This window comes from Podarcis raffonei, chromosome 8 (assembly GCF_027172205.1).
Source record: "Podarcis raffonei isolate rPodRaf1 chromosome 8, rPodRaf1.pri, whole genome shotgun sequence".
In the NCBI taxonomy this organism is placed as follows: domain Eukaryota; kingdom Metazoa; phylum Chordata; class Lepidosauria; order Squamata; family Lacertidae; genus Podarcis; species Podarcis raffonei.
Window position 1 is genome coordinate 31,150,734 of NC_070609.1, and position 21,573 is coordinate 31,172,306.

At 42.7% G+C, this 21,573-nt stretch overlaps 1 protein-coding gene across 3 annotated transcripts in view; it reads left to right on the forward strand.

Annotated features, from left to right (window-relative positions):
• The window catches only part of CSMD2 (CUB and Sushi multiple domains 2), a 480,348-nt gene that overhangs the window by 270,206 nt on the left and 188,569 nt on the right, over nucleotides 1–21,573 (forward strand). For 2 of the 3 annotated variants that reach the window (XM_053398926.1, XM_053398927.1), the window contains exons 9-11: nucleotides 436–560; nucleotides 7,973–8,094; nucleotides 17,527–17,630. The exons of the other annotated variant lie outside the window; for it this stretch is intronic. In XM_053398926.1, coding sequence (XP_053254901.1) covers nucleotides 436–560; nucleotides 7,973–8,094; nucleotides 17,527–17,630 — 351 coding nt within the window. The remainder of the gene's footprint in view (nucleotides 1–435; nucleotides 561–7,972; nucleotides 8,095–17,526; nucleotides 17,631–21,573) is intronic. 3 annotated transcript variants of the gene reach the window in all.

Below are 21,573 nucleotides of genomic sequence, written 5' to 3' on the forward strand. Positions count from 1 at the left end.
TTGGTCAGTGCTGTTTTCACTGTCCACTTTTGGCAGGGATCAGCTGCACTCATGAGCTCCAAGTGGCAGTCTCTATTAGTAGTCTCCCATGGCCCAAAGGCATAGCTTGTAGCTACCACAAGCCATGCATTCAGTATTGTGGACCCAGTCCTGTGGACTCCTTTCTGAACTCCCTCCTGAATTTCAGGCACTTTACAAAAACTTCCATATTTCAGCAGGCTTCTTAAATTGTTCTTATTCTTTGTATGCTTTTTTATAATGAAGTACTCTGCTTAGAAAGTCTGGATGTTGAGAAGCAAATAAATAGCTAAATGGCCAGTCAGCTGCCGCAGTGACTTCCTGACTGGAAACCAGAATGCACGAAGAACAGCTTTTAGTTCTTATTGCTGATCTGTTTTCCCAGAAGCTGAAAGCAACGCCATTTCTATCTTTCAGGTTAGGATCCAGCATCCAGTTCACTTGCAACGAAGGCTACGATTTGCAAGGTTCCAAAAGCATCACCTGTAAGAAGCTAAGTGGTATGATAGCAGCCTGGAGTGACCAGAGGCCAGTTTGTAGAGGTGAGGCAAGTAACTGTGTAGTGCCAAACACTCCAAATTGGGCAGGAAATTGGTTTCAATTTCCACCTTCTTGGGGGTTCATTATAAGCAGGGAGGGGGAGAATATGATGCTGTGAACTGTATCAAGTTCACTCGGTAGGGGTCTCTTTTCAGGGTAGCATCCAATAACATCCTTGCTGAGAGCCTTGGTTGGCCCATTAATCCTGCAGCATGTGTAGCCTGCAGTGGGGCTGGGAATGGTTTAATTGCTTCTCCTTGTTTAATCTTCTAAACACACGTTTCCCTAATTGTAAGGTGTGGTTCAGCTAAAGAGGTGCAGTCACTGAGTTCTTCCTCCAGCTGTCAAACTTACCTCTTTGGCTGGGACAGGTGTGAGCAACATTAGGCACCGAAGCCCATTTTATAAGTGTTTTAGTGTCCCAAATCAGCAGGAATTGGGATGGTGGGGTCAGAGTGTCCTTCAAGATCCAAACAGTCAACAGGTGTGATCTCTGAAATCTTTTATGCTTAGGCTAAAAGCAAGAAAAGGTGACAGTCGCTGGTTCATGGGGGTTTTCCATAGATGTTTAAAAGTGCAGTTTGAACATTCCATGTTGCCATGCTGATGCTATACTGACTAGCCTACACAGAACTGCCACGTGCCATGTTTACTGAACGTAACAGGGAAACTTGCTTGAGGTTAATATATTTATTTACTTATTTATTTCATGGAATCATAGAATTGCAGTGGAAGGGACCCCAAAAGTAATGTAGTCCAACCCATTGCAATGCAGGAATCACAGATTGCAGGAATGACAGAGGACCACCCAACCTCTCTTTAACAGCCTCCAGTGCAGGAGAGAGTCTACTATCTTCAATTCTAAAGAAACAGTACATGTAATGAACATAAACTAAGGGCGATTAAACTGTGAACTTCCAGATGTTGTCAACTCCAACTCCCATCAACTCCCAACCTGCAATAGCCAATGGCCAAGGGGGTAGAGTGAAGTTGTAGTTCAGCAACATCTGGAAGACCACAGGTTAGCCACCCCTGGCATAAGCAATCAACGGGGGGGGGGACATATGCCAGAGGATCAGTGCTAATAACGCTTAGGGCTCATCCACAATTCCACTCCTGGAAAGCATGGGTCCAAGCAGTTTTCCTCTTGCCCCACTCCTTTCTAAGGGAAAATTCACTCTTTAGTGATAGATCGGAACAAATGGCAAACTAGGGGAAACCAGAATTGCTGTTTGCTCCGACTGAGTGCTAAAGAGCACCCCCCCCCCAGGAAATGTGGATAAGCTCTTAATGTCATCACCAAATAGGGACTCCAAGGGCTCGTCCACACTTCTGCTTGCCTTGCACTTTCTCCTGGAGAAACCTGTTGTTTACTGCTGAATCAGAACAAACATCTATCGTGTTTTTCCCTGCAGATTGATGTTTGTTTTCCGATTCAGTGTTCAACAGTGGGTATTCCTGGGGAAAGCATTGGAACAAATGAGAAAACACTCAGACCCATGCCTAGAAAGGACAAGTGAAAAGCCTCTCTGATCCATGCTTTCTAGGCATGGGACAAGTGGAAGTGTGGAATAGCCCTAAGTAATTGGAAGGAGAGGATGTATGGTGTACTGGAGATTTCTGTGCCCCATGGGGCACATACAAGGTATTTCTCTGGGCTTACAAGACATTCAAGAAGGAAAGAGAAGAGGCGAGTTTGTGCCAGAGATGTCCTGGAGACAGAAGTTGAGAGTCCTCTCTCCTTCTCTATCTGCTGTAGTATTTAGTCAATAGGGAACATCATACTTTCCACTTCACTGGATCTCTCCGTCACAAGTCTTTTTGAACCATCACTGCACAGCTTGTGCATTTCTGCTCTTTCCTTTTTTTTCTTGGTACTTGCTTGGCACTGCAAAATCCCGGCTAATTCCCTGATGTGTGGATGAATTAAATCAACATAAGAGGATATTTGGCATAAATATCTGACTCTGCAAATGAATTCTATAGCAACCTTTCATTTGAAATAAGGGAGGACTTGCCAGTGCCATTGTGACAGTGTTCATTGTGACAGTAAAATCATTAATTTTATATACAGTCACAAACTCCTTCCTTTTAAAATTTAGACTTTTCTTATCCCTGTAACTATTTTTTATACTGTATTTTGGGTTTGTTAGGTTTTTTATTTTTTAAAAAATAACTTTCAAATGCTGAAGCCTTGCCTTTTTGATGAATTGTATTAAGAAGTGAGTTTGCAGATGCTCAACCGGGGAGCTAAGGAACATTAGCTGGGTATTCATCAGGACTTCCAAAAACCTACTTTAGCCATTTGGGGCAGGGGAACTACAGGGGACCAGTGAGAAAGGCACCTGAGAATGATTGCCCATAACAGTACATACTGTGGAACACCCTGAGTGCTATCAAATTCAAGTCTGACCAGCTAGAAGGGCTCTGATCAATGGTGGTTAGTGTCCATTGTAGAGTCAAAGGCAATGATAGGTAGAGCCGCTCCCTGACTGGTTGGAAGGAAGAAGGCAAGCAGATAGGAGATTGCTAGGGGGTTGGTGGGGCAGAACCCCTTTCACCCTAGTGGCTCTGCTAGACTAGGAGAGTTCAAGCAACACCTCCCCATGTGTTCACTGACTACACTGGGGAGGGGGAAGTCAGATTGCATTCACTGTCTATTCCCCACGGCCCCAATTCTGACAAAACTTACTTACTTACTTACTTACTTACTTACTTACTTACTTATACATACCCCATCCATCAGGCTGGGTTTCCCCAGCCACTCTGGGTGGCTTCCAACAGAATATTAAAAATACGATAAAGCATCAACCATTAAAAACTTCCCTAAACAGGGTTCCCTATTATTCGCTTGACATCTGATGGGAGGACATCAGTTTGAAGAGACTACGTAGAGACAGATGTTTGCTTGTATGAGCTCCTCTGGTCAAGTGAGAAAGCAGATTAGCCAGGGATCTGGCTTATCCAGAGGAGATCCTGTGCAAATAAACCTGTATACACTTTGGATCCCTTCACATTTAGGGGTATGCTTGTGCCCCTCCTGCACACTTTTATGGAATACTTGCTAGGGATCTTTTCAACATCTTAGACACTGCAGTATACTTTCTAGGTCTTGACTCCCTACCCCCAAATTTTGCAGAAACTGGATCTGATGACTCACTTCCCCCATGGCCAAACTCCCTGGGTGAACGCCGTGTGCATAGGTGTGTTCTCAAATATGCCATAACATCTTCCCCCTGCCCTGCCCATTTCCCAGTTAGATATATTTACTTTTCACTCATTGGATGCCCTTCACATCTGACATTCATTTTTTTCTTAAATACACACAGGCACCTAACTTTTGTCCCTTGCTTTACATTGGCCATATTCTTGTCATACATTAAAAGTGCTATGATACCATGTTAAACAGTCAGGACTTCGCCAAAGAATTCTGGGAGCTGTCGTTTGTTAAGTTCTCTGGGAAGAGGGATCCATTGTTAAGGCACTATGAGAAGTGTAGTTGTGTGAAAGGAATGGGTTTCCTAGCAACTGTCAGTGTTCCGAACAAACTACAGCTCCCATAATTGTTTGGGGAGGGAGCAAGACTATTTAAAGTAATATCATCGTACTTTAAATGCATGTAGCCAGTTCTCTTGTTCCTCATTTTCTCTTTTTGCTTCTCCTGCTCTGCCCTTCTACATTCAGTCCCTTCTTCCCCACGCCATGCCTGAGATGTCTTCCTCTGCCTCCTATCTCCATCTTTTTTTTGCTAAATGAACCATTCCTGTGGGATGTCTTGGCTCCTGACATACAGACATCTCCATCTGTCTCTGTATTCAAACAGCTGCTGAAGACACTCTTCTTTGCTCAGGCACGTCCTCTGTGGTCATTTCTTCTTTCGTATCACCCTCATATTACGTCGCCCTTGTTTCATCTGTAATGTGAGCAAGAGGGCAGGACCTGTGCTTTCCTTTCATTTAGGAAAAAAAATCTGTGAAATTTAATAGATTCTTCAAAACTGCTTTTATTATTACCACTAGCAGCAATTAGTCATTATTATTTATAAGAGTAAATATTGTTAGTATTTTGAGGATGGATCCAATTTAGTGTGTGTGCAACACTTGATTTGTTTGGTTGGGGCAAAAGTAAGGATAGCACAATAGGCTTCCAGGAATTGCTTCAGAGAAGGGATTTATCTCAGTGATGTGGCACACAATTTGCATGGAGAAAGTCGCCGGACATCTCCAGGTAGAGCTGTAAAAGACTTCTATCTGAAACCAAGAGGTCTGTTTCAGAATAAAGCAGCTTAATAGTTTGGCGAAGGGATGTAGTTCAGTGGTAGAGCACACAGAAAGTCCCAAATTTAAGTCAATTCAACTTTGATCCCCAGCAGCTCCAAATACGTCTGGGAGAGATTCCTGTCTGTAACCCTGAGCAGGTGATGCCAGTCAGTGTAGACAATGCTGAGCTGGAAGGACCAATGGTCTGACTTGATATGAAGCAGCTTCCTCTGTTCCTGCTCAGATCTAAGTGACACTTACAAGAAATTCCTCGTATGTTGCCTCCCAAAGTGGTGTTCAGAGCATTTAAGGTCTAAAACTGAGCCTTTCATGAATCTGAATCCTAATCTGAAATGAATTTTGATGCTGGCATCCAAACTTATGGATTTCTCCATGAACCCAGAGAGAGACACTTTGTGTCCACCTTTTCTTCTTAAATCTTGCCTTTTTATCCTCTCTTTCATCCAAAGTGTTCTTCAGAAATATTCTCCATCATCCCAGAACCTGTGGAAAAGCCAAACTTAATTTGACTGCCTTCTATTAAATATTTACAGTGCTGGGATTTGATTAGGCCTTCAGGCTGAGCGTGGGTGAAGGAAGTTAAAGCCCACCTCACTCTCTATCAGGAAGCCATACTGCAAAACAAATTTGATAGTGTTGCCAATAGTCTGCTTAGCTGCCAGGTATGGCCTCTTCTCCCTGCTCTTTTTTGAAATAAATTGATTGCATCTTGAGATATCTATGCCAAACCACCTTCTCAGTTTCATAAGTGCAGAGTTATATGCACAATCTTGTAAGGTGCTCTGCATCTTTTGAATCCCAGCTTTATTTCATTTTTATTTTGTTTTTCTTCTTGTAAAAACAAGAAATATAAAATAAGTTTCTAGCTCTCATTGGTGGTGGAGCTAGAGTTTGTAAATGAACTATGAAGGGTAAATAATTTATAATGTTATTGCCTTAGAATTTGGCCACAAGACTTTAAGGTATGTTTTGCTTCTTTGTTTGTTTTGTATAACTCAAGTCTTACAAACCAACACTTGAACATTTTTTTAAAAAAAACAACTATTTTTAAAAATGCACAGGGCAGTCCTCGTCATGTCTATTCAGAAGTAAATCCAATAAAATTTGATGGAGCTTACTCTCAGGTAAATGGGTATAGGTCTGTAGATTAGATTTGTGGGGGCAAAAGACAAAAACACTCAGCTTTATAAACACCCCCTCCCCATAAGTACAGTTTGGTTTTGTTATTTCTGTGTTGGGGAGGGGGTTGGTTTTATTATTATTATTATTATTGAGTTAATATCCCACCCCACCCCCTTTCTGCTACTGTACTTGTGTGATTACTTTGTGCATTCAAGATCCAAAATGTGGGGTGATCCTGCCTTTGGGCAACCTGTTTACAGTAGCCCAGGCCCACACAAGCTGTGACCCAATAAACCAGCTGGGGCTGATGGGAGTTATAGGGGACTGGGAAAGGAACTCTGGAATCAGCTAGATGCAATGCTTGGGTCAGATTTTGTTGTTTTTTTTAAAGATTTTTATTGGAGTTTTACAGAAAAGAAAGATAAAAGTTCACAGAATAAAAAACCCTAGATTACAGAAAAAAGAAAGAAACACCAAAAATACAAAAAGAAAGCACAACTAATTAAGAAAAATTAAATTTAAACATAAAAAAGTTAAAACCAATCCATTTTTCAAATAGCCTCAATTTCATATGCTTATGTTCTTGACCTCCTCCCGCCTCCCCCCTTTTGTATTCCCATTCAAATATTTAGTTCAGCAAATTCTTACCCTTTTTCAAATGTTAAACTTTATACCATAACATTTATTATATCCATATTTTCAAGCATATCAATACCTATTTTTTTGCATAATCTTATTAACTTTTATCACTAATTACCACTTATTGCCAATCCAAGCACAGTTTTAGCATTCATTAATTTTATAATACTTCTGAAGATAGTCTTTGAATTTCTTCCAGTCTTCTTCCACCAACTCTTCTCCCAGGTCTCGGATTCTGCCAGTCATTTCCGCCAGTTCCATATACTCTATCAACTTCATCTGCCACTCTTCCAGGGTGGGTAGCTCTTGTGTCTTCCAATACTTTGCGATGAGAATTCTTGCCGCTGTTGTTGCATACATAAAGAAATTTCTGTCCTTCTTTGGCACCAATTGGCCCACCATGCCCAAGAGAAAGGCCTCTGGCTTCTTAAGGAATGTATATTTAAATATTTTTTTCATTTCATTATATATCACCTCCCAGAAAGCCTTAATCCTTGGGCATGTCCACCAAAGGTGAAAGAATGTTCCTTCACTTTCTTTACACTTCCAACATTTATTGTCAGGCAAGTGGTAGATTTTTGCAAGCTTGACTGGTGTCATGTACCACCTAATGCTTGGGTCAGATTTTGAAGGACTCACTCCTGCGCTTGGCTCAGTGTGGCACCCCTGCCACTGTGTCCTAATACTACTGCAAAGGTGGAAAGTTGGGGATAGCCCTCAGGTTGGCTAGCACATAATTCATAAGCAGAAGGTTTGATCCACTGGCACCTCTGAGTAAAATGATTTCAAACAGTCTGGCTTGGAAGCACAATGGAGAGCTGGCACCCATTGGAATAGGCCCAGCTTTTCCAGCTGTTCTTCTTCCAGGTGTTTTGGACTACAACTCCCATCAGCCCTGGCACCATATGTCTGGGCTGGTTGAGGCAGGTGAGAGTTGTGGTTCAACACATCAGGAGGGCACATAGTTGACAAAGTACTGGGCTAGATGGACCAATGGACCCATTTGTGGCATACTCTCCCCAAGGAGGCCCACCTGGCACCTTCATTGCATATTTTTAGGTGAAAGCATTCCTCTTCTCCCAGGCCTTTGGCTAATGAAACAATCTATGGCCTTTTAAACTCAGGGGGGTTATTGTTTTGTTTGTTACTATGCTATACATTTGTGCTTTTATACTGTAAATGCTCTGTGATCCTTGGATGAAGGGCGGTATATAAATTTAATTAATAGTAATAATAACCCAAAATATCTGGAGAGTACCAGGTTGGCACAGTCTGCAATCAACTGAACACAGGCCACCAGCCTTGCATTGAAGTCTGCCAGGTTCTTGATAATCCCATCCTCCTTTTTTTTCCCTTTCCCCCCACCCCCACAGCTAGGATGTGTGATACGTACCTCCGAGGCCCCAGCGGCATTATCACATCTCCAAACTATCCTGTCCAGTATGATAACAATGCCTACTGCGTGTGGGTGATAACAGCAGTCAATCCAGCCAAGGTAGGTCTTGCAGATGCATTGCTGGGGGGGGGGGGATTGGGTGTGTGCCCTCTTTTGGGAAACCTGAGCAGCGTGTTTGCAAAGTTGGGCTCATAATTCAGCAGCAAACCTGGTAAAGGGCAGGAAGTTGCATCAGCAGCAGGTGAGAGGCAGATGAAATTAGGGCGAGGCAATCATGTTCCAAACTAAATGGCTAAAATGTAGCTGCAGGGTCAGCCATGGGACAATCCAGCTAATGCTGTCTTCCCCAATCTGCTGCCCACCTGATGTTCTGAGCTGCAGCTGCTACAACAAAATACCGCCATGCTGGCTGGGGCTGATGAGGGTTGTAGTCCAAAACATCTGGAAGGCACCAGGTTGGTAAAGGCTGAACTAATGCAGCCAAGGAAAGGTGTGTTGCTTTGTAACGTTATGCAGATATGCCATACACAGGTCAATAAGGCCTTCAATTGGCAACAGGGAGGTGGGATGCAACAAGGTCTAGAGTTTCTGTCTGGCTGTTCAGACAGACCTTTAGCATTTAGCCTTTGGTCCCAGCAAATGGTCTGAAGGCACTCAAGCTAAACAAGCCTGAGTCTAGTTAGTCCCCAGAGGGGGAAATGCTTGGGAACGCCATGCATGCTGCCTTGGGTTCCATGATGGAAGAATGGTGGGATATAAATGCAAGGAAATGGTACTTAAATGAATAAATCTAACCTGGAAGCATTTATAGTGTGAATATATGCATGAAAACTTTTGTTGTGTCATTTATTCTTACTTGTTGTTGTTGTGGCCCATCCTGAAAATTAGAACTCTATTTAAGTAAATCAATACAGATTCAGCCAGTCAGAAGCCAGCAACGTAGCTGAAAAGGGATGCCCATTTTTTTAACCAGTGGGGTTATGGTTCCCTGTGTATTCATTATGTATTTATAGCACTTTACCCTGAAAAAGGGCCCCCAGAGCAGCTTACAGATTTTATATATATAAAAAAAATTAAAGTGATTTACATACCACAGTTAATTTAGAGAACCCCATAGCAGTATCAGCAGATACTCAACCATAAGACAGTCCTGCCTTCACTTACAATATAAAATATCACAATATAAAAGGAAAGAAGATCAAGGAGCAAATTTGCACACAGACTCCTACATGCAGAGTTCTTGTAATGCAGGGGGTTGAAAGAGATGACCTTTGGGGTAACTTCTAACTCTACAATTTTATGATTCTATAAACACTCCATCTAGCCCAGCCCCCGTGCTCACAGTGACCATCCAGACCCCCATGGGAAACCCACAAACAGGGCCTGAGCACAACTGTCCACCAGCAGTTTCTAGCAACTGGTACTCAGAAGCATTACTGCCTCTGACCACAGAGGCAGAGCATAGCCATCATGGCTAACAGCCATTGGTAGCCTGTCCCTCAGGAAAGAGAGGGATATGGAAATGACTGCAGCCCCCCCCCCAAGCTCCACTGAGAAACCAGCAACTTTCAAACCCTCCTCTCCTTGAAATCTTTTCAAACCAGCTGGTCATTGCAGTAATCTCAACTAAAGCATCCATGGCAGATGGCTTTTGCTTAAAACCTCCAATGAAGGATAGTCCACAACCTCCCTAGGGAGTCTGTTCCACTGTCAAACAGCTTTTACCCTTAGAAAGTAATACCTGATGTTTAGTCAGAATCTTATCTCTTGTAGCTTGAAGCAATTGGTTTGTGTCCTAACCTCCAGAACAGGAGAAAATAAGCTTGCTCCATCTTCCACGTGACAGCCCTTAAGATATTTGAAGATGGCTATCATATCTCCTCTCAGTCTCCTCTTTTCCAGACTAAACATACCAACTCCCTCAACCATTCTTCATAAGACTTGGTTTCCAGACTCCTAATAATCTTGGTTGCCCTCCTCTGCACATGTTATAGCTTGTCAATATCCTTCTTAAGTTGTGGTGCCCAGAACTGGACACAGTACTCCAGGTGTGGTCTGACCAAAGCAGAATAGAGTGGTACTATTACTTCCCTTCAGCTGAACATTAGACTCATGTTGATGCAGCCTAGAAAAACATTAGGTATTTTTGCTGCTGTGTCACACTCGACATGTTAAGCTTGTGGTCTACTAAGACCCCTCAATCTGTTTCCCATGTACTACTTGCAAGCCAGTTTTCCTTCATCTTATAATTGTGCAACTGTATATTCCTACCTAAGTGTAGAACCTTACATCTGTTCCTATTGAAATTCATTTTGTTAGTTTTGGCCCAGTTTTCCGATCTGTTAAGGTCATCTTGAATCCTGATTCTGTCTTCTGTGGCATTATTACCCCTCCTAGTTTGGTGTCATCTGCAAATTTGATGAACAACCCCTCAGTTTTTTTCATCCAAGTAATTTATAAAGATGTAGAACAACAACTGGCCCAGGATTTATCTGGCAGCCCATTTATCTCTTTCCCCAAAAAATGATGAGGTACCATTAGTGAGCACTCTTTGGCTTGGGTCAGTCAACCAGCTACAAATCCACCTAGCAGTAACCTCATCCATTAGCCTGATCCAATAGGCTCTTATGTTCTTAAAGCCTAGTGGAATGGTTGCACCAGATGACAGTTGATGGAGGACTCTGATGGAGCTGACATTTTTCCAGAGCCAGCAGAGTCCAATTTCTTCCTCTGCTATAGCTTGCTGTGATAGTTCCTTCCCCTTGCCTACGACTAACAAAAGGAAAGTGAATTCTGTAAAAATATACATCATGCATTGCACAATATAGGGAAAATTATGCAAATGGACACTGGTCTCAGAATTGCATTGAGTATATGCAGCCCCAACTGTATGGGTCTAAATTGTCTTGTGCAGAACAAATACTTGATCAGTAGAAGGATTGTATCTCAGTGGTTCGAGATGTTAGAGAATTCCATCGGAAACAGAAATCCCTGCAATTTGTTTGTTCATCTGAGATCAGGAATGAAAAATCATACTACTGAATATGAACATTATTCATTTTTGTTAGTTTTTAGTACATAAATATTACACAAATAATTGCATTATTTTCTGCATTGTTTTTGATGTTTCCCTTCTATTGAAATGAGTTGAAATTAATTACACAACTAATTATGCTACTAATTGCATAGGTGTTAACCATAGCAGTGAGTGATACAAATAATGTAGAGTTTAGTAGAAACCGAACTGTAGCAGAATGGAAATAGTGTGGTGATGAACCTGGGCCCTGATGGAAACCACTGCCTCCTTGCATGCCTATCAGCGGTACAATATCTGTTTTGGATGCAGAGGTCTTCAAAATCAATGCCTGGCATTTCCAGATAGGGCTGTTAGAAACCCTGGAGAGTTGTTGCTAGTCAGTGTAAATGGAACAATAGTCTGAATCAGCTCCAGGATTGTAGTAGTTATTAGATCAAGGCAGGGTTATAAAGTAGCATTCATGAAGCTGGTGCTCTTCAGATATTTTGGACTACAACTCCCATCAGCCCCAACAAACACAGCTGTGTTGGCTCTGATGATGAGAGTTGCAGCTGAAAACATCTGGAGAACACCAGGCTGTTAAAGGGTTTAATAAAGAATATTTGGAGTATCCCTGCCCCCCCTTCTTTGAAGTAGCCTCTGCTCCCTTGTGTTTATATCTCCCTCCACATTCAGAACTTGTTGAACTTGGGCATCTCTTTCCGTTCTAGTAGAGTGGTTGGAAAGGTTGAGTGCTTTTTCTCCAGTTCTGGTGTGGATGAGAGAAAGAGGGAGAGAGAGCATATACAGGCCCCAGAGAGAGGGGGAGATATTGAGCATTTACAGGACCCACTTTTCAAGAGAGAGAGAAAGATTCAGTCACTGGCTACCCACAGGTTTCAGGGGTATTGCTACTGCCACTATAGTAGATTAAGCTAAAAAACACTCAAGCACTCTGACATGGAGTTTTAAAGTAAGAACCCATGCCTGGAAAAAACCAGGACAAATGGTAAGTTAGAATAAGCCCTTGTTGAGAGATAGCCTGTCCAAGCAGACCAAGGAAAGAGCTCTTTTCTTGCGTGGCTGGCTGCTGTTGATCCAAGAGGGAGAATGGTCCAGATGGCAGTTGGGCCAGGCAGATGAATGGAAAGACCCTCTCCATTTACTTTTGTCATACTGCATGTTTAATGTCGGGTGGGGGCTGTAGGGCTGTAGCCCTCCAGATGTTAATGGACTACAAGTCCCATCTTTGACCTTGCTGGCTGATGGAAGTCCAGCAACATCTGGACAGCCACAAGTTTCTCACCTCTAGTTTAGTATGAAGTGTGATGTGTGGAGAGTTGTACCCCGTGTAAGGAACATGAAGGATTACAAGGAGAAGATGCAATCATCTTTTGTTGGGACCCTTTGGCTTTCCTGACAACTAGCAGACAGCACAGGAAACATTTCCCTGGATGTGTTCCAAGGCCCTCCCCTAATCCTCACTGTCCTTGTTCCTTAGAATCAGATGACTGGCCAGAACTTGTATTGATGGATTTTGAAAAAGTGCAGCTATGCTCACTTGTTACCACTCAGCTTGTTGCTATTAGTTTGAGAAGTTGTTCCACAACTGATGACTGATATCTTCCCTGTGTTTAAATAGGATATTCCTTACAGTCCTGTGGGCTTCTCTTGTCAGGCGCATGAGGGGGAAGAGAGAGAGAGAAGGTGGAAAACAAATCAATTCCTTTTAGCATTTGAGTGCTGTCACCAGAATCTGCAGCAATTGCAGAAAATACAGCTGAACGAGTTTAGAGTGTGTCAGAAAAGCAAATTGTGTGTGTGTTGAAGATGTGGGTGGCAGGGTGATCTAGAGAGAAATCTCCCACATGTGGGTAACTGGAGACTTTGGGCATTTCTTCTGATGGGTTACATTACTGGACTAAAATTTTTAATGTTAAGTGTTATAATCACCCTCTCTTGCAGTCAGATACACAGATATACCCTGAAACAGTAAAAATGCTGATGACAACTCATTAATAGGAATGCATTGTATACAAAATGTCCCAGGTTCAATCCTGAATATCTCTAGTTAGAATAACCCCCGTTGGCTGGTGCTGGGAATCTTCTCTCCACCTGAGACCTTGGGAGAGCCACCGAACAATGGTCAGACAAAGACCAGTGGTCTAACTCCATGTAAGCTACCTCCTCTGTTCAAAGGCTAGCAAATTGTGTAGCCCTAAAACAGGAGTGGGGAACCTTTGACCTTCCAGATGTTGTAGGACTCCAACTCCTATCATCACTGCCCATTGGCCATACTGATTTTGGTTGATAGGTGCTGGATTCCAGCACTATCTGGAGGGTCACCTGGCCCTAGCAGATTGTGGTTTGTGGAAATATTCCTAGATATGGAATTGTAAGGATATGGAATTTCTACGGCCTGCATATGCATGGACACACACACCAGCAGATCCGCTAAGCTGAAATCTTATCCTTGATTGTCAATAGCCATCCAACTAGTCTGAAGTAAAGTGACCCATAATGACTATTGACAAGCCTTAATAGCTGGGCCCATTGAAAACTGCTCAGCAGATCTCACCACATCTCATGTTTTTTTGCTACTTGTTTTCAGTGACTTTTGAAAGGTGAGCTTTATGCCATCCATTTATCTATATTTTCTAGGAGGTCTCTTGTTATTTAATGACTCATTAAATAATTTTCAATTTTTAACTAAGAGCAAAAGCGAAACTAGGGCAAGGAAGAGAGTGGAAAGGTAGGGGGAGGAAAGAATACATAAATAATTCTTGGACTCCAGAAACTTGTGTCTCTGCAACAAGGTTATGGTCCACAGTGTACTACAATGTAATTAGCTATTTAATTAGGGTCAGACTTGTTAAAATGTAGTTTACTTGAATGGCTGCTTTAACTAATGATGTGTGTCACTTAACAACCCTTTGTTCTTTGCATTAATTACATTATTCAATCATTACATGGTTTTTAATAATATTTTTTTTTTTAGTACAGGTTCATACTAGGTGGAGGTTTAATGCAACTTAGTGTAGGGAGAATAGTAAAAAGAATTTGACAAAGCCTCTTGGGGGCCAAATGCATAAAGCAAGGAGTGGAATTGTATGTATTTATTTGTTTGTTTGCTGCATTTATATACCACCTTTCTACCAAAGAACCCAAGGCGCTCGACAATTTTAAAATACTACTATAAATAAAATATAATGTACAGTTTTCCCCAGGTGGGGGTCAGCTAAAGTAGGCCCTGGTGTTTTCTTTGCCTGCTTCCCTCACTCTGTTCTTCCTTGCCAGAGGGCAGAATGTGCCCGCTCCCTGTGCCCCCCTGCAGGTTGACATGAGTGCCAGCCATGCCCTTGTGTTTGGCAGCACTGTGGGAGGGGTCTCATGCAATAGGAGCCTTTGACATTCACACTGAATGCATGACCATTCAGTGGCATGACTAGCATGTAAAGTGTGTGGCTTGCTAGTGTGATCCTATGACACTTTTCCCTTGCATGTGTGGGACCCATATGAACCGAATGCACGAATGGGCTACAGCCATCTTTGAGAAGGATTGTGCTCTTTTCCTCCCATGTACAAATGCAAACACTTTTACCTTCACTTTGAAAGGAGTGTAAGAACTTTCACTTGGTGGCTGAGGAGTGTGGAGAGTGCTTTATTCAAAAGTACCACATTATATTTCTTTGTCATTTTTCCAGTGATATATTATTACTTGGGCAGGATTGGATTTTTTGTTTGTTTTGATTTCCACATTGAAAGTTGCTCTTTCAGTGAAGCGTAGCTTTTCATCCTGACATATGCAACCTGGTGGGACAACCATGGAAATCTTGAGTTTGTGTGAGCAAGTTGCTGGCTTCCCACCTCCTCTCTGAGACTCCACATGATACCCACAGAGGAGTTCACCAGCTCAGAGACATAGAGGCTTCAAGTCTGAATTTGGGCTGGTAATGCTGATGCAGCTGTGGAGCTCTCTCCTCCTGCATTTTTAAAAAATATCTTGCAGAAGTGGTGGTGTTAAATTTTGTGCTGGATCCCCAGATTAAGCTGTTTACAGGATTGTGTTTTCCAAAGTGGCATATAGCAAGTGAAGTGCTGGGCCATACATTCAGTAAGATAATTTTTAAAAACCCACAAATTTGCAGCCTAGACCTTCAGGCGGTGAGCAAGTCTGGGCTAAAGGTTTTTGTTTCCTTAAGGTTTCTCTTCTCCTGCCCTTTATCTATTTTATTGGTTATCAATAAATGTGAAATAGTGTTCCCAGGGGTCTGCTATCCAAGGGACTGATCAAGTCCACATCTGCTGAGTTTCAGCAATGCTGGGACTACCAGCACAGTGTTCCTGATCCTGAATAAAGACAACAGCAGCAACTAAACCTAATAAACCAGCTTTCCCCAACCTTGTACCCTCAAGTTGTGTTGGACTACAATTCCCATTATCTCTAAGCATTGGGCATGTTTGCTGGGGGCTGATGGGAGCTGGAGTTCAGCAGGATGTGGGGATCATCAGGTTGGAGAAGGTTGATTTAGATAGTGCCTATTGCATACTTTTCTTAAATAAATACAGTCAGATACTTTGAAGAACATCCTGTGGTGAGTGTTCACCAAAAAGACACAAACATATTTCTCCCACTTTTAAAAACTTATTTTTATTTCTCTCTTCTTTAAATCAAAGTTCTGAGGAACCAGGGGCAAGTGTGTAATTAAGGTCAGCTTTGAAAATGTAGCAAGGGCACAGGACTAGCCAGCACAGCTGCTTCATCCAACAAATTGGTCAGGCTGGGGAACAAAGTTTAACACAGCAGTTAAAAATAGCCAGTTGGCTCTGTATATCATGTCACCCAACTGGACTCTGTATATCATGTGACCCAATAGGACCTGTGGTGTCCTGTTTTGGTCTTGCAGAGGCACCCATGGAGCATGGCAGGTCAGGTGTCAAGTCAGCACAAAGGAGAGCTCCTAATGGGCTACTTACTTCAAGGGTTAGAAGTGAACTGGCCCCTCTTGAACCTCTGCCTCCAGCCCACATTTCCTAGGTTTTGTCCTATTCTAGAGTCCCTTAAGGGCCAGCCCTCTGACCTGAAGAAAGGCACTTCTGCTCAATGGCCTCCCTCCTGATGTGCTCTTCCTCTGCCACTGGAGTGGCAAGATACTGTGGGAGGCACTTAGCTCCATAGACCCAGGGAATGTGCCTGGGAGAGTCCTGGTCCCAGTTCTTCATTCCTTGGTGATGTGGGAGCTGGTTCAATGGATTTCTGCCAGCCAACCTCAGGTTCAGTGGTCCCCTAATCATCAGCATCAGGCTCAGAACCAGGTTCTTTAGCTCATAGCACTGCAGCCTCCGACTTGGTGTCATGATCTCTGCTGGGCTCTAGGGTTGTGGCATGCAGAGCAACAAGGTTGATGCCAGTCTACCTGAGAGCTTCCCAAATAATGCAGAGATTAAGGTGCCTAGTCCCTGCTGCCAGAATACCCTGTTTGGATTCAATGATTTACACTTGCTTCAAGCAGTCAATGATGCTATTTTTTGGTCAGCTGTACCAAAGCCGCAGTATTGTCAAACAAGCACTGTCATTTTCCAAGATCTAGGGAATGTTAGACAGCCTGGTACTGTACAGATTTGCAGCCCCCATCAGCCTAAGCCAGATTATGAGAGGTGTAGCTCAACAAGAACTGGAGGACACCACACTGGCTTCCCCTGAAAAACTGACATGGATGCAAGCAAATTCATTCTCTTCCTCTCTCAGCCCTCCCCCCCCACTTGACATTCAGCCTTCCTAAGTGTGCACTGAGTATGCTCTGTCTTCACAGGGCTTTATGGGGTGGGGGGGCTGCCTCCTTTTTTAAAAAAAAAATATTTTTTTCTAGTTCTACATCCTTGGGGGATACTGATCCCTCACCTTCTTTCCCAGTGGCTTAATTTAGGCTCCCTTTTCTGTTGACCCACAAGCACTGAGATTTCTATTAAGGGGAGCAATCTCACCCTTTCCTCAAGGAGCCCAGGGCAGCATATATCCTCACAACAATGCTGTGAGGTAAGTTAGGCTGATTGGCCCATGGTTACTCAGTAAGTTTCATGATTGAGTAGTAAATTGAACCCAGTCTTTATCTGATGCTGTAAGCACTACACCATGCTGATGCTCTTGGAGTAACTGTGAGCAATATGGCTGATTTAGATGATTGCACAGCTTGAATATAGTTGGGGGTAGAATCACTGAAGTTGGCTTCCTGATCATTCATTGCATCACTTCAATAACACTGGCTGTTACCCCAGATGTTCAATGTTGCAACAACCTTTAGAAGTGGGTCAGACTGAAAGATTGTTGCTTTCCAAGGCCCACCCAGTTTCCTTTATGGCTCAGTGGGAATAGGAACCTTGGTATAATGCACCCCAGCTCAGCACGCTAGTCACTACTCCATATTAGCCCCAGTTTGTCCGATCCACTCCTTCTGTTAACCTGGTTCCTCCCTGACATTTCAACCATTTGTTCTAACACCATGTGTCTTTGGTAGGTCATCAAACTCAACTTTGAAGAATTCGACTTGGAGAGAGGTTATGATACGCTAACTGTGGGAGACGGTGGTCAGGTCGGAGACCAGAAGAGTGTGCTCTATGTGTAAGTAGGCTTTTCTTCATGTGATCCTGGTTGGGTTTTTGCTGGAGTGTGCATGTCTTCATCACTGTAGGCAGTTTAGACTTCTTTGGCAGAATGCACATGCTCACTTTTGTATACTAAATAATTTGCTGGGGTGGCCTGGAACAGAGAAGAAATTTGTGTGTTACTGGAATGGTTACTCTGTTGGGAGAGAGTTGCTGGTGTTGGATTGTGGCAAGGGTCTCAGGCAGGTAGCAAGTGATAACGGACCTAGATTAAAGAGCTTGTTCTCTACAGCAAGAAGTTATTTGTTTTGCTAGGCCTTGCAGAAATGGTAGCTTACACCAATTCTTCTGCCTCAGCTCTGTAACCACTTCCTCTGCTGAGATGCCACAGGTCTCTCCAGAGACCCACACCAATGACTCTGGGTGGCTGCCTGTTCTGTATCACCTATTAATTTTCAGTATATTGAAAGCCTGTATACATAGGAAGCTGCCTTATACTTGGTCCATCTATTTCAGCATTGCCTACACTGACTAGCAGTATGTGGGGCATTCATAGTGTTTGAAATGTCTGTCTTGGGGAAATAGCAGAGCAGTGTCCATGGCCACATACTCTGGGTTGAGATAACCAAGAAGAAATGGGAAGATGGTGGCTTCTTCCATTTACACAGCTGGTGGTACAGGATAGAAAGGGAAGTGGGCAGCCATTTATCAAGCTGAATGCTGCATTTGGTGGGCCATGGATTGGAGGCAAATCAGAGTCAACTGTGGCAGTCTTCCTTCCCCACCCCCACCATCAAGTTCTGAAGTGGGTTTTGAGGAAGGGTTGAAAGGAGTTGGAGAGACATTTGGTGGTTCTGGCTTGGAGCTATTCAGCTGTCATTTTCCGAATGCAGCTATTGGACTAGTTAATGTAGCCACTGGGGTAGCTAGTACATGTGTAGGATTTGGTGGCATGGGTTGTTATGGAAATGTTTTGATATAATTGTGAGTGATTGCAGCTAGAGACAAGGCAAAATAGATTCCCCCACTCACCCGCCCCAAATATAGCACCCTTGATGGATGGGGTAGTACTGAACATTTTAGGGTATTGAACCCAAATTCCATTTTACATGGAAAAGCAGGAATGCTGCTGAACAGTGTGTCCCTGGTAATGTGTTGATGAAAAGAAGTCTGTTCTGACATCATCAAGTTCCCATTTTCTTCTCCCCTTCAGCTTCATTGGCTGTCAGGAGGGGAAACACTGGCACAAATGATGTCAAATCGAACACACAGAGGAAACACAGGGCATTTTCCAAAAAGCGTCTTGGCCATATTTGGAGCTGTGAAAGAGTTTTCCCCAGCTCCCAATTGCAAATTGCTCATCAAAGGTTTTGCGTCTAGTTATTTGGATCCCGTTTCATCCTTTGATCTATGTGGCTTAACATAAGTCTAAGCAATAAAAGCAATTCAAGTTCTAAAGTGTGCAAAACTATAACAAATAAAACAAAGCTGTGCTTGGAACAACAGACAGTTTAAAGAACTTTCTACACTTAAGTGGAGGATAGAAATCAAATAAGCCTTTTCACAGAGTTCCTGTTTCTACCAGTCACGTTGAATTCCTCTTGGTGCTTATGGAAAAGTTAGAGCAATTGTCAAGGAAAGGAGGTCACCCCCATAGTGTTCCCCAGTCCCCTTCTGCTAAACAGAAGCTCAAGTTGACCTTGAGGCTATAAATGCATTTAGTAAGTGATCATTCAAACCACATTACACTAACTGCCTGGGAAAACAAGTGCATTAGATTGTGCCAGCACTGAATTATGGGGGAAGCTAATGCCATTACTGATTTCACTCTCAGCACAAAGGAGTAAGCAGACTTGGTCTTTATTTGAAGATGGGTGGACAGATGGACGGATGAATTACGCATTGAGAGAAGCATGGGGACAAGACACACAGAATCTGGGAGAGGGAAATATTTTCCTTCTTCCAACAGGTTAGCTAGTTCCAGTTCAGATGACCCTGCAGCAAAATTTCTGCTGGGAATTAAGTTTGGACAAATGAAGAGATTCCGCTGTAACTTGGAAGTGTCAAGACAGACACTGTGCAAACAGATGATTTAGCTAAGTGCACTGAAGGTGTCGGGTTATCATGGTACTCCAGAGGAAATGACAGCTTTCATGCCATTTACATTTCCTGTAGGAAATTAGAGAGCTGAAAAAGGTGCAGGAAAGGGCAACCAGAAGTACTGCAAGATGCAGTGATGGCCACCAGTTCAGATACATTTAAAAGGGAATTAGGCAAATTCATGGAGCATAAGGCAACAAGCGATAATGGCCATGTACTTCTTTCAATGCTGGAGGTAGTATGCATCTGAATACCAGCTGCTGTGAATCAAAAGCAGGGCAAGTGGACAGCATTCAGGACAAGTAGTCCTTCACAGTCAGCTACCGACTAGTAGAATTTGCTACTGAAAAGAGGATGCATGATACAGTTATCAGTGGCTACCAGCCATGATGACTAAATGTTCCCCCCAGATTCAGAGGCACCACCATGCCTCTGTATTACCAGTTGCTGAAGAACAATCATGGGAGAGGGCTGTTGTTTTCAGGTCCTGTGTATGGATTTCCTAAAGGCATCCAGCTGGCCAGTATGGGAAGTGTGATGGTGGACTAGATTGCTCTGACCCACCCAACAGGGTACTTCTGATGTACCAAACTTGAAGGTCCATCTCATAGATTTCTTCAGTTCCATAACATGTGGCCCTTAGAGCATATCTGTGAGAACAGATGCTGGGCTAGATGGGTCATTGGCCTGATCTAGCAGGCTATTATTATTATTATTATTATTATTATTAAGATTTGTTAGTCGCTTTATCTTGCCCAAGGCAACCCAAAGGAAATTAAGTTCTCTTAAATTTGTTAAAAGCCTCTGTTGTCCTCTAAAAGGTCGATTACTGAATTTTATATGACGCACTTATATGCAAGATTCACTACTGCTTTTAGCTCCTTTTGCATCTTCTCTTCCCGCCCCCTTTTCATTCCTGCCATGTGCACATTTTGAAATCTTTATTAAATCTACTATATAGCTTGGAAAGTGGTTTGACTGTCTCTTCGTTATGCATTGGGACATCTCTTAAGATATTGTAACCAAATTTTGCATGATGATTCCTGAGATCAAGGAGCATGTTTTCCTGTGAATGCCATTTTGAATCAGTAGAGTACTGAACCTTGCAAAACTGACTTCAAATCTGCAATGATTTGGGGGTTTATTAGAATTCCTGAGTGTTGCCAGGTACAAAACTGCTAGTAAATAAATAGAATAAAATCCTGACCTTCTCTGTCTCTCTAGGTATATACAATAATATGTATATTGTTTTTCTTATCAGGTGCCTTACCAATACACTTGAGCATATGCACGTGTCAGTAAAATGCATAAGATTAATTATCGAATTAGAATATCCACAAATTTCCACCACTTTCAGCATTGAAAAGCAATCTTGATGGGTTCATTTGTACCGTCAAAATATTCTCCTCGCGTAGATCAGATTTCAGGGCAAAGTGATATTCTGAAACAATAAATGGACAAAGAAGAGGAAATTATCCTCCTCCTCCCCTTCTTCTTTGTTATTCCTTCAGAAACTCCAGGTCTGAGTCACAGGTCCCTGGGGAATCTTGGCTGAAACAAAGCCTGAGTTCTGGACTCTGGTTTTGGGCACATATTTTAAACGTTGCCCCACTGTTAATATTTTGCACTGGCTACTAGATTGTTTACACAAACAAGATTCAGAGGATTTATCTCAGAGTTGCTTTCCTCCATTTAAAACAAGAAAGAAATTCAGGTTGGTTCAGCTACATCATCTTTCAGGTTGTCTTGAGCCATTTACTGGTTCATGTGACTGAATCTTCACACGCAACAGAATGAGATGGTCATCCTCAGGTGGTAGAGTGAGCCATAACAGTTCAGATTGCAGGTGAGGGAGATCA